Below are 14255 nucleotides of genomic sequence, written 5' to 3' on the forward strand. Positions count from 1 at the left end.
CGTCCATAACGACAGTTTACAGACGACAATGAAAAGATCAAGCAGAACTTGATACCTCCCCTTAGTTTCAAATCGTTCTAAAACTAAATTATCTGCCCCATATAGCCATCACTATTTCGACCCGGCTCTACGATTGTAAACATTTGGCGTGAACCACAGCTCACCAGACTGGTGGGGGTGATAGCGACATGGTCTGTTGCGCACACCTGGAGAGCGAGGGGGGGGGTTAGAGAGTCCATGTGCATGGTGGTGGCCTGCATTGTTGAGCAACGTAGAGAATTATATATATAAGATTCACATTTCTATATTACTATAATTAATTTTGGGAATCTAAATTCTAAATTAGGAAGAATACCAAACTATTTACAGTGAGGTGTAGACAATTTTCAATAGTTACATTAGCTGTTCAATGTAGCAAACTTATTGATGTGTTACTGGTGACTTTTCTTATAGGTAATTACATTGATAGTGGAGATAACAGTGGATCTGAAATGGGAATAGGACTTGGTCAATCAGATTTTGACAGAAGAAAAAAGAAAAAGTAAGTGACATATTCTGTGTTTTGTTTTTCTTTTTTCAAATCTTGAACATAAAACTGCACTATTTTTAAACATTTCCAAGTTGCTAATTTGCTGTAAATTGAGCTTTAGAAAACTAAGTACGGTTTGAAAAACAAACATATTAGTATTATATTACTTTTTTTTAATATACCAAAAATAATAACTGTTTTGTTATTTTTAAAACTGTTGTATATAGTAAACTTGTTCTTCGTTTCTACCAACATCCAAGATGTGATCAAGTCAAAATGACTCAGTAAACTTTAAATTAAGAATGTTCATGTTTAATAAATTTGTTTATTTGTTGGTTGTTTGTTTTTTTTTTTTGTTGTTTTTTTTTTCGTTTTCTTTGTTAAAATTTTTTTAATGTACATTTTAAAATGCAAATAATCTAACCCATAACACTATTTTAAAATTTGACCTAATTCTAAATGTAGCAGTAATTTTTACTTATTTTTAAAATGTTACATTGTTACAGTTATAAGTACAATAACAAAAGCATCCCTATATAAAAAAAAATTATTAAAATATGAAATACCCTAGTGGATTAAAAATGGGAATCTTTGGTAATTGCTGGGTTTCTATTTCTGTTTATTTAAATTTTGTGTTTCCTAAAGAGTTTCTCAATCCCCAATTATTCTTTCTTATCAGGCATGAACTATTAGAAGAAGCCATGAAAGCTAGCACACCATTTGCATTATGGAATGGCCCCACAGTTGTCGCTTGGCTAGAAGTAAGTTGGGACAGTATGGTGTGTTTCATTCATTCTAGCAGCTACACTGGATCATTCTGACTTCACTAGTGATCTTTTTTGTTTTATTTGCTAACTAGGGATTTTTTAATATTGAGCTTTACAGTGGATATTACCTGATGTTGCATGTTCAGCTTGAAATGTTTTAAAAAATTTTGTTTTTATCTTTAAGCCCAAATAATTGAATAAAACATTGTTTGTCCAGTTATGGGTTGGAATGCCTGCCTGGTATGTGGCAGCCTGTCGTGCCAACGTGAAAAGTGGGGCCATCATGTCAGCACTGTCTGACACAGAGATACAGCGTGAGATTGGCATTAGCAATCCACTTCATCGCTTGAAGCTGAGGCTGGCCATTCAAGAAATGGTGTCACTAACCAGTCCTTCTGCTCCCAAAACATCAAGAACTGTAAGAAAACTTCTTTTTTGTACCTTCATTTTTTTCTATTGTGATCATATGTTCCTATTGCATTGTATGTTGTCTAAGTTTTGTTCTGTTGTACTGTTTTATAGCTCACCTTTGTGAGAGTGTATTATAATAAATTACCCTTAAACCAGAGTATTTTATGGCCACTTAAAAATAGATGTTTACTGTACAATCTTCACCCAAGTAATATCTTTGCTTGCTTGTTTACCTCAGACATTGGCATTTGGTGACATGAACCATGAATGGATTGGCAAAGATTGGCTGCCCACTCTAGGCCTGCCCCAGTACAGAAGCCACTTCATGGAGTGTCTAGTAGATGCACGCATGCTTGATCATTTAACTAAAAAAGACCTCAGGGGACAATTAAAGATGGTGGATAGTTTCCACAGGTAATTAGGAATTCTATTTTTTTTTTTTTTTTTTTTAAAGGAAACTTTCTTTCATTAAATTCCATGAACTATAATAGTTTCACTATTCTGTCGGAAACATAAGGAAATTTAAAAGATACATCGTGAAAGACCTTGACGTCACATGGAACATAAGGATAGGAAATTTTCAAAACAAATAGAAATACGTACAGTTTTTAAGCCTCAAAATGATGTCATTGATCTCAGAGTAAAGAAGCCATTGCCAAAAAAATAAAATAATAATGTCGTCAATTAATCTTAAAAGTGGTCTGCATGCAGAGTTTCTTTCAGACATCCCTTTGGGTTAGAGAAAAAAAGTCTGAAATAAACATCATCTGCATGATTGAGGCTTAGCAGCCAAAAGTAGGAAACAGGTCTAGATTGTAGAAGTAGGGTCTGCTTAGTCTTTGTGATCTACAAATGCGACCAGTGTTTCTTTCAGCCTTAAGAAACTTAACGCAACTTTTATCAAGTTTCAGCTTAGGTGCAAGGTTTAGGGATATGACTACAACTATATTTAGTATGAATGTGCAGTTACTATGTGTATATCTAGGTTAAATCTGGTTAAAATGCTGATTCTGAATAAAAGTCCATTTTAAATGACATTTTTTGTTTCCAGTTAAATTTGAAGATGAGGTAGTGATTTTGGTTTTTGGTTTAGAGAAAAAGACAAAACTCATGTATTTCTCCCTCAATGGGCCATTTATCTAGTTAAATATAACAAACTTACAATATATTGGAAGTTACATCAAATTTCATTCAATTAATATACAACTTCAGTTTGATTGTGATTCAAATTTATTTTCAAACCTCTATTTTACTTTATGAGGCAGAATTAATCAACCTTAAATTGTTTTTATCACTACAAAAAGCTTGAGATTTTCTTTTCTCTTATCAGAACAAGTTTACAATATGGCATCAACTGTTTAAAAAAAATTAATTATGATAAAAAAGAATTGGAGCGGAGAAGAGAGGAGAGTCAAATAGAAGTGAAAGGTCAGTGTACTATGTAGCATCAGCACAAATATATTAAATCAAACATCAATATTTACCTAAAATCATACATCAACTTGTACATTTTTAAAACCATTCTTTAAATTATCTTTATCTTTGCTCAATTTCAATGTTGACTTTTGCAGATGTTTTAGTCTGGTCAAACGAGCGAGTAATCAAATGGGTGCAAGCCATTAACTTGAGAGAATATGCAATGAATCTAATGGAATCTGGAGTCCACGGAGCTTTGATAGCTTTAGATGAAAGCTTTGATCATTGTAGTATGGCATTAGCACTGCAGATACCCACACAAAACCAACAGGTTCAACTGATTTTATTCTCTACATTCTCTTCTATGGCTGATTGTCTTAACTGTCAATTTACTGATAAATTAATTTTTTAAAATTATATATGAATAGATATGTATTAAAATTTTCAATAACAATGGCCTAATTAAAAAAAAAAAACACAACTCATCTTAATGATATAACACATAAATAGTAATTCATTAATTTGAAAGTACAATGTTTTTAAAAGTCTTCTAACTAAAAAATAGACTGTTCATGATTGTTATTGAAAAGCTAATTGACTCAATTTTATTAGTAATCTGCATTCAGGCTAGCTTTATTGACAATATATTACCTATACATTAAACTGGAAAGCATAGTACAGAATTTTAAAATGGTTAATATAAAGTTTTATTGTCACTATTGCCATACCATAGGAAGGTATTGTGGCCAGTATAGACTTTGTTTTCTTTAACTTAGAAATTACTTTTAGTAATTAGTAATTACTTTTTATTTTGTAGGCTCGGCAAATACTAGAACGTGAATTTAACAACCTATTAGCAAAAGGAACAGACAGAAGATTAGAGGAAGTGAGTAGCCTGTTGTTGAGTGCTGTTTTTCTGTGTAATAACAGGCTGTTGTCCTAACATCATCCTGGTTGACTTAGGTAGCAGAATGTGTGGCATAGGCCTGGTGCTAGCAGTCACCAAGTCCCTTGGTACTTTTCAATTGCTGGGGGCGGGACTTATCAGGTTGATTGATGTAGCTAGGGGTGGGACCATTCAATAGCTGGGGGTTGGACTAATCAGGTGGATTGATGTAACTAGGGGGATATCATTCAATAACTGGGGGCGGGACTAATCAGGTTAATTGATGTAACTAGAGGTGGGACCATTCAATAGCTGGGGGTTGGACTAATCAGGTTAATTGATGTAGCTAGGGGTGGGACCATTCAATAGCTGGGGGTTGGACTAATCAGGTGGATTGATGTAACTAGGGGGATATCATTCAATAACTGGGGGCGGGACTAATCAGGTTAATTGATGTAACTAGAGGTGGGACCATTCAATAGCTGGGGGTGGGACTAATCAGGTTGATTGATGTAACCAGGGGGGTACCATTCAATTGCTGTGGCAGGACTAATCAGATTGATTGATATAGCTAGAGGTGGGACCATTCAATAGCTGGAGGTGGGACTAATCAGGTTGATTGATGTAACTAGGGGGGTACCATTCAATAGCTGGGGGTGGGACTAATCAGGTGGATTGATGTAACTAGGGGGGAGGGGGGTACCATTCAATAGCTGGGGCAGGACTTATCAGGTTGATTGAAGCACCAGGCTTATAATAGAATTTTTATGACATTTTGTGTTGCTGTGTTGTTTGTACTGGTAGCAGTAGAACATGTTTATCTACATCTAGTTTTAATTCAGCTACATTGTGACTTATTAAACATGTCATTTTTGCTGTTCTTTACTGCCAATATTTCTCTCTCATTGTGTCATGTAATTTCTATGTTCCCCCTACATTTGACTTGACTGATACATTTTTATGCTGTGTTTTTTTTTCTAACTGTGCCTTATTGCATGAATATTCTGTTGATTTCTCAGGTTAATATTGAATGGATTGTTTGTGGTCTCTACTCAATCCTCAGTTGTCATTTATTTCTCATGATCAGAATGCTGGTTGATTTGAAACTAAATTTAACAGACATTACCAAAGGGAATAAATTACTATAAATTATTAGATGTTTCTGAATTAGTAGTTCAGAATTAAGTTTAGAGAGGACTTCAAATATTGTGAATGCCCACCCTGATAGTGGGGTGGGGGTGAGATAGGGTAGGGTATCCAAATTCTCACTTTTATTTATGAACCTATCACCAAGCAAAAAATGTTCAGCTGTGGATAGATTTATGTGAACCAGACAGATTAAACTGTAGATGGTACGAGTTCCCAATGAAAGCCATGATATCAAAATATTAGTGAAGCATCTGAATGTCAAGCTAAGATCTCTACCTGAACCATACACGACCTTCATGCTGCATGATGTGAAGGTTTGCTCTCAGGCTCAACCAAAAAACAAGATGGAAACTGTTAGCACACCCAACAGGCTCCTAGTCTAGAAATACAAAGTCTAAGTCACGGAGGAGCTGCAAAAATATATCTACCACTTCTTCCTTGTCAGATTCAAAGGCAGCTGAAAGCAGCAAAAGGCTTACACCCTGCCACCAACAGTGAAGTTTTGCCTTAACATTACTAGCTGCTAAATCCTTCAAAGAAAGCAATTGTTCTTTAATTACACAGTGACTATGAGAAAAAGATGGAACCAACTAGAAAAAAATATTAAAACACCAGTATTGTTGTTGATTCTGCTTAAGAGAGCACACTGACTACTTGCTAGGGATTGTGCATAGCATTCTTTGTTAAGGATATGATCAGTTAACTAAATAAAGTTATTTTTATGTTGTATGTGTGTGCGTATGTATGTATGTGTGTATATATATATATATATATATATATATATATATATATATATATATATATATATATGTAACTAGGGGAAGTTACCAAGAGACATAACGTGTTACAGTCTGACGTCACAGTGCAGGTGTTGGCTGATGCCAAGGCGTAGTATCTCGGGAAGCGATACGAGGGACGGTCTGTCAACTTTGATGTGACAGGATGCAGGTGGCTTATTAAAATCGGACTGTACGACAGAAGCGGCGTAATTAACAGTCTGATGTAACGATTAGAATCGATTACAATTACGATTATGATAGGACCGAATATGAGTACGATTATGAAGGGGATATAAGGAAGGCGACGGCTGAGCTCGAAGTCTCTCTCAGTCAGTCTCTCAGAAAGTCAGTCTCTCAGAAAGTCGGTCTCAGAAGGTCTGTCAGTCAGTCCGTCAGTCTCTCTCTCTCGGTCAGGCAGTATCAAGTTGGTTATATTGTGTTAAGAAGGACGTTAGACATGTGTATTCAGTTAGATGAAGCCTAGTGAGGACTGTTGGGGGTCCGTTGATTCAGACTATTATTGTGAAACATCTCTCTTGATTCATTATATTATTGTGAAGCATTCTTTGATTCATGTAATAAAAGGATCAATAATGAACCTGCATCTTCGAGTATCTATGCTGTGGTCAATGTTGTGTGGAATGAGTGGTTAGACTCGGGAAGGTCACATTTGGCGTTGTCGGCAGGGTAGCCAGAGACTCGTTACATTTGGCGTTGTCGGCAGGATAGACTCGGGGACTCGTTACATTTGGCTCTGCGAGCAGGATAAGTCTCGTTACATTTGGCGCTGCGGACAGGGTGAATTCAACGAGACTTGCCGCTTTAGGCACCCATAGTCAACCTAGTGTTTAGTGTGTGTGTGAATTCGGATATTCAGGAACAGTGAAAATTGAGGAACGAGGAAAAAAATTTTCATACACACACGGTAAGAAAGAACTCTTTTTTTTTACTAAAGGAATAAAATGTCTACTCTGGACGAGAAGCAGACCCATATTGTGGTCCTGCCCAGAGAGTCCCACATTAACAAATTTTACGGGGACGGTGATCCAACTTTAACCAACAGGTTCAGTGAAGAGGTCAAAGCGGCCTGGGCCTCGAGAAACATGTCACCAGAGGAAAGATTAAGACTGCTGATGGGCAGTATAGGAGAGACGGTTAGGGCAGAGGTCAAATGCCACGATAAAACCGTCCAATCAGATCCAGATAAGGTGCTGGATCTAATTATGGAGACCTTTGGGGAGAGATGGTCGGGATCGCAACTGCTATCGGGGTTCGTAGGCTTAAAGCAGAGAATGGCGGAGAGTGTGATGGAGTATTCACACCGAATAAACAGGGCCTTTGATTCGGTAAAGGGCAAAACACCTGACATTGATGTACGCCTACTGAGGGACCAGTTCATCGAGGGGCTAGCAACCCCGATCTTAAGGAGAGAGTTGAAAGAGGAGGTCCACAAAGATCCGCAGTTGACCTTCCTTCAGGTTAGGAACTCAGCGATCCGCAGGTCCGAGGATGAGGACCAATCGAACTGTTCGGTGGACAAAGTCTCTGTGCCGGAACAGGAACAATCCCCACCCACGGGGACCGGCACGGTGGAAACCATGATGGCTCAACTGTTGGCCCACCTGGATAAGGTTAACCAAAGATTGGAGAGGTTAGAAAGCAGGTCAACAGCTGAGAATCAGGAAAAGAACGGTACAAAACAGAGACAGGTTGGACGGCCGCGACCCGCCGGTCCATCACTCCGGTGGACGGCTGACGGTCGACCAATTTGTTTGTCCTGTTCACAACCCGGACATATGGCACGGTACTGCCAGGGAAACGGTCGTCCTCTGTAAGGCAGGGCCAGGCTACAGAGGGGCGAGGTTATGGCCCAAGAAGCAAAATGATGGGAGTCTGTCCCGAAATGGTGATTACGATTGGGGACATCGCGGTGAAGGCAATTGTGGATACAGGCTCCCAGGTGACGACAATTACGGAAAATTTTTACACCAAATGGATGAAAGGAAAAGACCATAGGTTGAGGTCTGACACATGCATGCGCCTGACGGCAGCTAATGGACTAACCATTCCATACTGTGGTTATTTTCTGGCGGATGTCGTGGTGGCGGGACAGAGGTTGAAGCAGGTTGGGGTGTTCGTTACGAAACACAACCTAGAGACAAATGTGTCAAATATACCTTGCCTGTTGGGGATGAATATTCTTGGCCAGTTGCCAGAATTTCTTACAAATATTGTCGGATCGACCACACCAGGTCGGGGATCCAAGTTGGCCAGGTTTGCCAAGACCAGAGGAAGGATATCAGTCCCGGCAAACACGGTCAAGGCAATCACATTACAAATTGGTGATAGAAGCGTGAATGGTGATGTGATGATAGAACCATGTGGCGCCGCACTGAGGGCAGGCGTCGTGTTACTGCGGACATACACATCAGCGGAAAATGGACTAGTTCAAGGATTAGTGGCAAATGTTTTGGATGAGGAAATTTTTATACCGCCTAATACTCTGGTAGGAGTACCACAGAACGTCGAGGTACAAAGGTCGGCACAGTGCATCGAACTGAGCAATACCAGCAGTAATGAAGTAACAGTTAGGTCGGTCAATGTGACGGCCGAGGTGAAGAAAGAGGATGGCCGATCATATACATTCCCGGAAACTGAGGACCCAAAACTAAATGAATTGTTGAATAAGTACAGGGATATATTTGCCTCGTACGAGGGTGATTTGGGTTACACGGAAGTAATAAAACACCAGATACCCTTACTACAAGACAAGCCGGTGGCGCAACCTTATCGAAGATTACCACCAAGTCACTACTCTGCGGTGAAGGCACACCTGAACGATCTACTAAAAAAGGGAATTATTACAACCAGCACTAGCCCGTATGCGGCACCGATAGTAGTGGTAAAAAAGAAGTCAGGGGAGATAAGACTGTGTTGTGATTACCGGAAATTGAACAATATCACAAGAAGGGATGCATTCCCCTTGCCTCGTATTGATGAATGTCTTGATGCGTTGGGGGGAGCAAGATTTTTTTCTACCTTGGATTTGGCTAGTGGCTACCACCAAGTGGCCATGCACCCCAACGATCAACATAAAACTGCATTTATTTCTCCACTGGGACTGTACGAGTGGACCCGTATGCCGTTTGGTCTAACTAATGCACCTGCTACATTCCAGCGAGTAATGCAGAGTGCTATGAGTGACTTTCTATTTCAAATAATGTTGGTGTACTTGGATGATATACTAGTTTATTCAAAAACTTGGGAGGACCATCTAGAAAGATTAGAACAAGTGTTTCTCCGTCTTAGGGAGATAGGAGTAAAGCTGAACCCAGACAAATGCTGCTTCGGCCTGAAATCGGTACATTTTTTGGGTTATGTGATTTCGTCGGATGGCATCGCCACTGACCCAGATAAAATTGCAGCTGTTAAAGAATGGAAACAGCCAACAACTACAGTAGAGGTCAGATCATTCTTGGGCTTTGCTTCCTATTATAGAAAATTTGTACCTGGTTTTGCAAAAATTGCCGCACCATTGCATGACTTGGTAAACAAAATGACAAAGAAACACAGTAAGGAGAAAAAGAAAGGTAAAACACAACTGATAGGTGAATTATGGACTGATGAATGCCTGAACTCGTTTAAGCTATTGAAAAAGGCTTTGACAGAGGCGCCGATATTAGGATACGCAGACTTTGACAAACCATTTCGGCTAGAAATTGACGCCAGCTCTAAAGGTCTGGGAGCTGTGCTATCACAACAACAAAAGCAAGGTTTCAGGGTTATTGCTTATGCCAGTCGAGCTCTGAAGGAATCAGAGAAGAACATGATAATTACAGCGCCATGAAACTAGAACTTTTGACATTAAAATGGGCTGTGACGGAAAAATTCAGGGACTATCTATTAGGTGCTAAATGTGTGGTATACACTGACAATAACCCCTTGAGTCACCTAAAGACAGCAAAGTTGGGATCCATCGAACAGCGATGGGCAGCAGAATTGGCACTCTTTGACCTAGAGATAAAATATCGCCCGGGGCGGTCCAATGGCAATGCGGACGCCTTATCAAGGAATCCTTACGAGAGACCGGGCGATGAGGAAGAAACGCTGACAGGAATATGTGAGGTCAGAGCGTCAACAGATATCCCTCACGGGGTGCAAGTGAGGCAGAACGGACAGACCGGGGTGGAGCACATTTCCACAGAGCCCGGACATATGGACATTGGTGATTTTAGTTGCCTTAATCACAAAGAGATAAGAAATGCCCAGAGAACGGATAGTGGCTTACAGCCGCTGTTGAAACACGTCCAGGAACAAAAATTCCCAGGAAGAAGGGAAAGAGAACAATTTGGTCGAGAAACAAAGAAAATACTGAGTCAGTGGGACCGTCTCAGTATACAGGATGGTGCTCTCATGCGGAGAATTCATGACCAAATTGATGGGACAATACACCAGGTGGTGGTGCCTGGACAATTACGAGAAGAAGTGCTAAGGTTGGCACATGACAGGGCAGGACACCAGGGTCAGGACAGGACGCACAAAATATTACGACGAAGGTGTTACTGGCCCAATATGGAAATGGAGGTCAAACGCCATTGTGAGGCTTGTGTGAGGTGTCAGCATGCGAAAATGCCAGTTGTCAAAATGAGACAGCCATCGGGACACCTATTAGCGACAAAACCACTAGAGATTGTGGCTATGGACTTTACGTCGTTGGAGCAATCATCGGATGGGACGGAACATGTGTTGGTAATGACTGATGTTTTCACCAAATGGACTGTGGCGGTGCCCACACGAGATCAGACTGCCAAAACAGTGGCAAAGGTCTTAATAGAACATTGGTTCATCAAATATGGCATACCAAGACAATTACACTCTGACCAAGGAAGGGCCTTCGAGTCAGAAGTAATTAACCAACTGTGCAGCCACTACGGGATCAACAAATCTAGAACAACCACATTTAATCCGAAAGGAAACGGACAGTGCGAGCGGTTCAACCGCAGCATGCATGATTTGCTGCGTACTCTAGAACCTGAACAGAAAAAACGTTGGCCTGATTTTCTCCCAGAGTTGGTATATCTATACAACTGCACACCCCATGCCACAACCGGCTTTTCGCCATACATGTTGCTGTTCGGACGGGAAGCTCGACTCCCCCTTGACTTGTTCCTAGGAAAAAAGGAGAGTATGACTGGCTCATACACTGCACTGGAATATGTGAATGAACATATGAGACGAATTAGAGAAATGTACAGGGTAGTACAGGAAAGACTAGAACATGAAGCACGGCGAAGGGAACCGCCGGTACAGACAAAGGACCCGCCACTCAAACTGAACGACAGGGTATTACTGCGTAGCCACCCATTAGGCAGAAACAAAATCCACGATCTCTGGGGACAGGAGATATGGCAAGTCGTGGAGATGCCTAAAGTAGCAGGTGGCCCCTTTAAGATAAGACCCATCGATCACACCAAACCGGATCGGTGGGCGAATATTGCTCAATTAAAGAAATATTGTCATAGTCAAGAAGAGCAGTTACACACAAGGAAACCCAAGACAATTAGGGAACCGGAAACTATAACGGAAATTCTCATACCCATCCCGGAACCATGTCACCATCAACAGAACAACAGCGACACACAAGGGGAGGATACCGGCAACAAGGAGGATCCCGGTCCCTCCAAAAGCAGAGAGACAGTAGACCATCAGATAAGTGGTCCGCGGAGAAGTTTGAGAAACAGAAAGAATACGAAATTTTTTGTCAGCAACCATCAATTCTTTCATGGTCGCGCTGGTATGAAAACAGACTGTTCAAAAAGTCATAAAAGTGAACTGGTGAAGGCACCAAACGAAAAAAGGTGGATGTGAATTCTAGAACTGTTTTGTGTCTGAGGAAGATGATGTAGACACATTGGATATGTGAAATAGGGATAACTGTCAATCTTATACGAATGTGACGACATTGACAGTGAGTGGAACAATGGATTTTTTTTTACGGTGGTGCGATGGACTTTGAAGGACTGCACCTGCCAAGCGTTGTTTGTGGTTGATAACACACAAAAAAAGGCAGGGGTGGATGTAACTAGGGGAAGTTACCAAGAGACATAACGTGTTACAGTCTGACGTCACAGTGCAGGTGTTGGCTGATGCCAAGGCGTAGTATCTCGGGAAGCGATACGAGGGACGGTCTGTCAACTTTGATGTGACAGGATGCAGGTGGCTTATTAAAATCGGACTGTACGACAGAAGCGGCGTAATTAACAGTCTGATGTAACGATTAGAATCGATTACAATTACGATTATGATAGGACCGAATATGAGTACGATTATGAAGGGGATATAAGGAAGGCGACGGCTGAGCTCGAAGTCTCTCTCAGTCAGTCTCTCAGAAAGTCAGTCTCTCAGAAAGTCGGTCTCAGAAGGTCTGTCAGTCAGTCCGTCAGTCTCTCTCTCTCGGTCAGGCAGTATCAAGTTGGTTATATTGTGTTAAGAAGGACGTTAGACATGTGTATTCAGTTAGATGAAGCCTAGTGAGGACTGTTGGGGGTCCGTTGATTCAGACTATTATTGTGAAACATCTCTCTTGATTCATTATATTATTGTGAAGCATTCTTTGATTCATGTAATAAAAGGATCAATAATGAACCTGCATCTTCGAGTATCTATGCTGTGGTCAATGTTGTGTGGAATGAGTGGTTAGACTCGGGAAGGTCACATTTGGCGTTGTCGGCAGGGTAGCCAGAGACTCGTTACATTTGGCGTTGTCGGCAGGATAGACTCGGGGACTCGTTACATTTGGCTCTGCGAGCAGGATAAGTCTCGTTACATATATATATATATATATATATATATATATATATATAATCATGTATTGCATTGTTTCATTTACTGTTTCTAATAAGGGATCTATGTTTAGACATTATTGACTGACCAAGTTTACTATTGATAAATTATTTATTTATTCTTCTACTGTCTGCATGGTTTGTGTGTCAATGTTTTGTGTAAAAACTCTTTCTTTTAATAAAGTGTGCATGCCAAGAAATTGGTTATACCACCAGGACAACAAGAAAAGTTACATTTTTGTATTTATATGTTATGATTATAAACTGACTGTACGTATGAATGTTTTTCATAAAGCTGAGATTTCAGCGTATTTTGCCATGACTGGTCATTTGTTGTGTTGCTTGTATACATTGAACTTATCATAAGCTTTCCTTTGTCTCCTACCCTGGTCTGTATGTGCTCTTTATAATTAGCTTGGTATCTCTGTACATCTTCCTGTTCATTCTTTGCTTTCTTCACATTTTCTTTGGTATCCATTATGCTGATTTTTAAAATGTTTTTAGTTGATAAACTGTTTGGTCACCCATTTTTTCTGCTCATTTTGTTTTAGTTAGATTTACTGAAGTCATGCACAGGGCAAAGTTCAAAACGTTTCATTGATTTCTACTTTAAATTTCATCTTATTTTAACTACTTTGTATTATCTACTATTTTATGAATCATTCACTGAAAGATGAACTATTAAAGTAAATTGAATTTTAATAAAGAGATCATAGAATAAAATATTTCCACATACTAAAACTCTAATGGTAAAAAAAAAACTAAATTGTAACCAAATTTCCAGGCTTACTGCTTCTACTTTTTCCTGTGCATGTTTTTGTTTATTTATCTTTTTATTTATGTAACATTTATTTTGCACTCCAGGCAAAAAACAAACGCAGATGAGAACAGCTAAAGGTAATTGAACATTCTGCCCATCTCTCACCACCCCACATTCTGAGAGATTGCCCTCTGCTATTGTTACTAGATGTTTGACAATCCTTACTCTAGATTTGGACTTCTTTATCCATTTATTACCAGAATTTTAACACTTTTTATTTTTCAATTCAAGATTATAACTAGCATATTTGAGCTTTTAATTTGAAGGTTTTTATTGGCTCAGTATTTGATATTCTATTGCACTAACTGCCGAGACGTGCACACCTGGAGCCATGAGCTGATTGCTTTTAGGCTGCAGCACCCCACCTTTCCTACCAACTGACTGAGAAGATTTGCTAGAGTAGAGATTTCATCCACGTGTGCTGTCTGTTTGTCTGTATCTGTGGGTTGTGTATGTGGGCATGGTTGACTCATTCATTCTGTTGCAACCTTCATTCAAGCTGTTTGTAATATTGTCTGTTCCATCTGGAGTTTTCAGTGTTACCATTTGAATATTTTTAAGCTCCTCATTGAGAGTCCTTCTCTCTCACTGGTTGTGGCCCTTGGAGCAGTGTATTCAGTATTTAAAGATGTTTTATCATGTTGAGTATTTTGGTG

General features: G+C 39.7%; 1 protein-coding gene across 1 annotated transcript in view; it reads left to right on the plus strand.

The window, feature by feature from the left end:
- LOC131955429 (liprin-alpha-1) overlaps nucleotides 1-14255 on the plus strand; it is a 41590-nt gene that overhangs the window by 21089 nt on the left and 6246 nt on the right. The window contains exons 17-23 of the mRNA XM_059319539.1: nucleotides 454-541; nucleotides 1209-1290; nucleotides 1514-1714; nucleotides 1946-2121; nucleotides 3038-3135; nucleotides 3279-3454; nucleotides 3941-4009. Of these exons, the coding sequence (XP_059175522.1) occupies nucleotides 454-541; nucleotides 1209-1290; nucleotides 1514-1714; nucleotides 1946-2121; nucleotides 3038-3135; nucleotides 3279-3454; nucleotides 3941-4009 (890 nt within the window). The remainder of the gene's footprint in view (nucleotides 1-453; nucleotides 542-1208; nucleotides 1291-1513; nucleotides 1715-1945; nucleotides 2122-3037; nucleotides 3136-3278; nucleotides 3455-3940; nucleotides 4010-14255) is intronic.

Source organism: Physella acuta, unplaced genomic scaffold (assembly GCF_028476545.2).
Source record: "Physella acuta isolate Inbredline_101_S28 unplaced genomic scaffold, ASM2847654v3 ptg001066l, whole genome shotgun sequence".
NCBI lineage: Eukaryota > Metazoa > Mollusca > Gastropoda > Physidae > Physella > Physella acuta.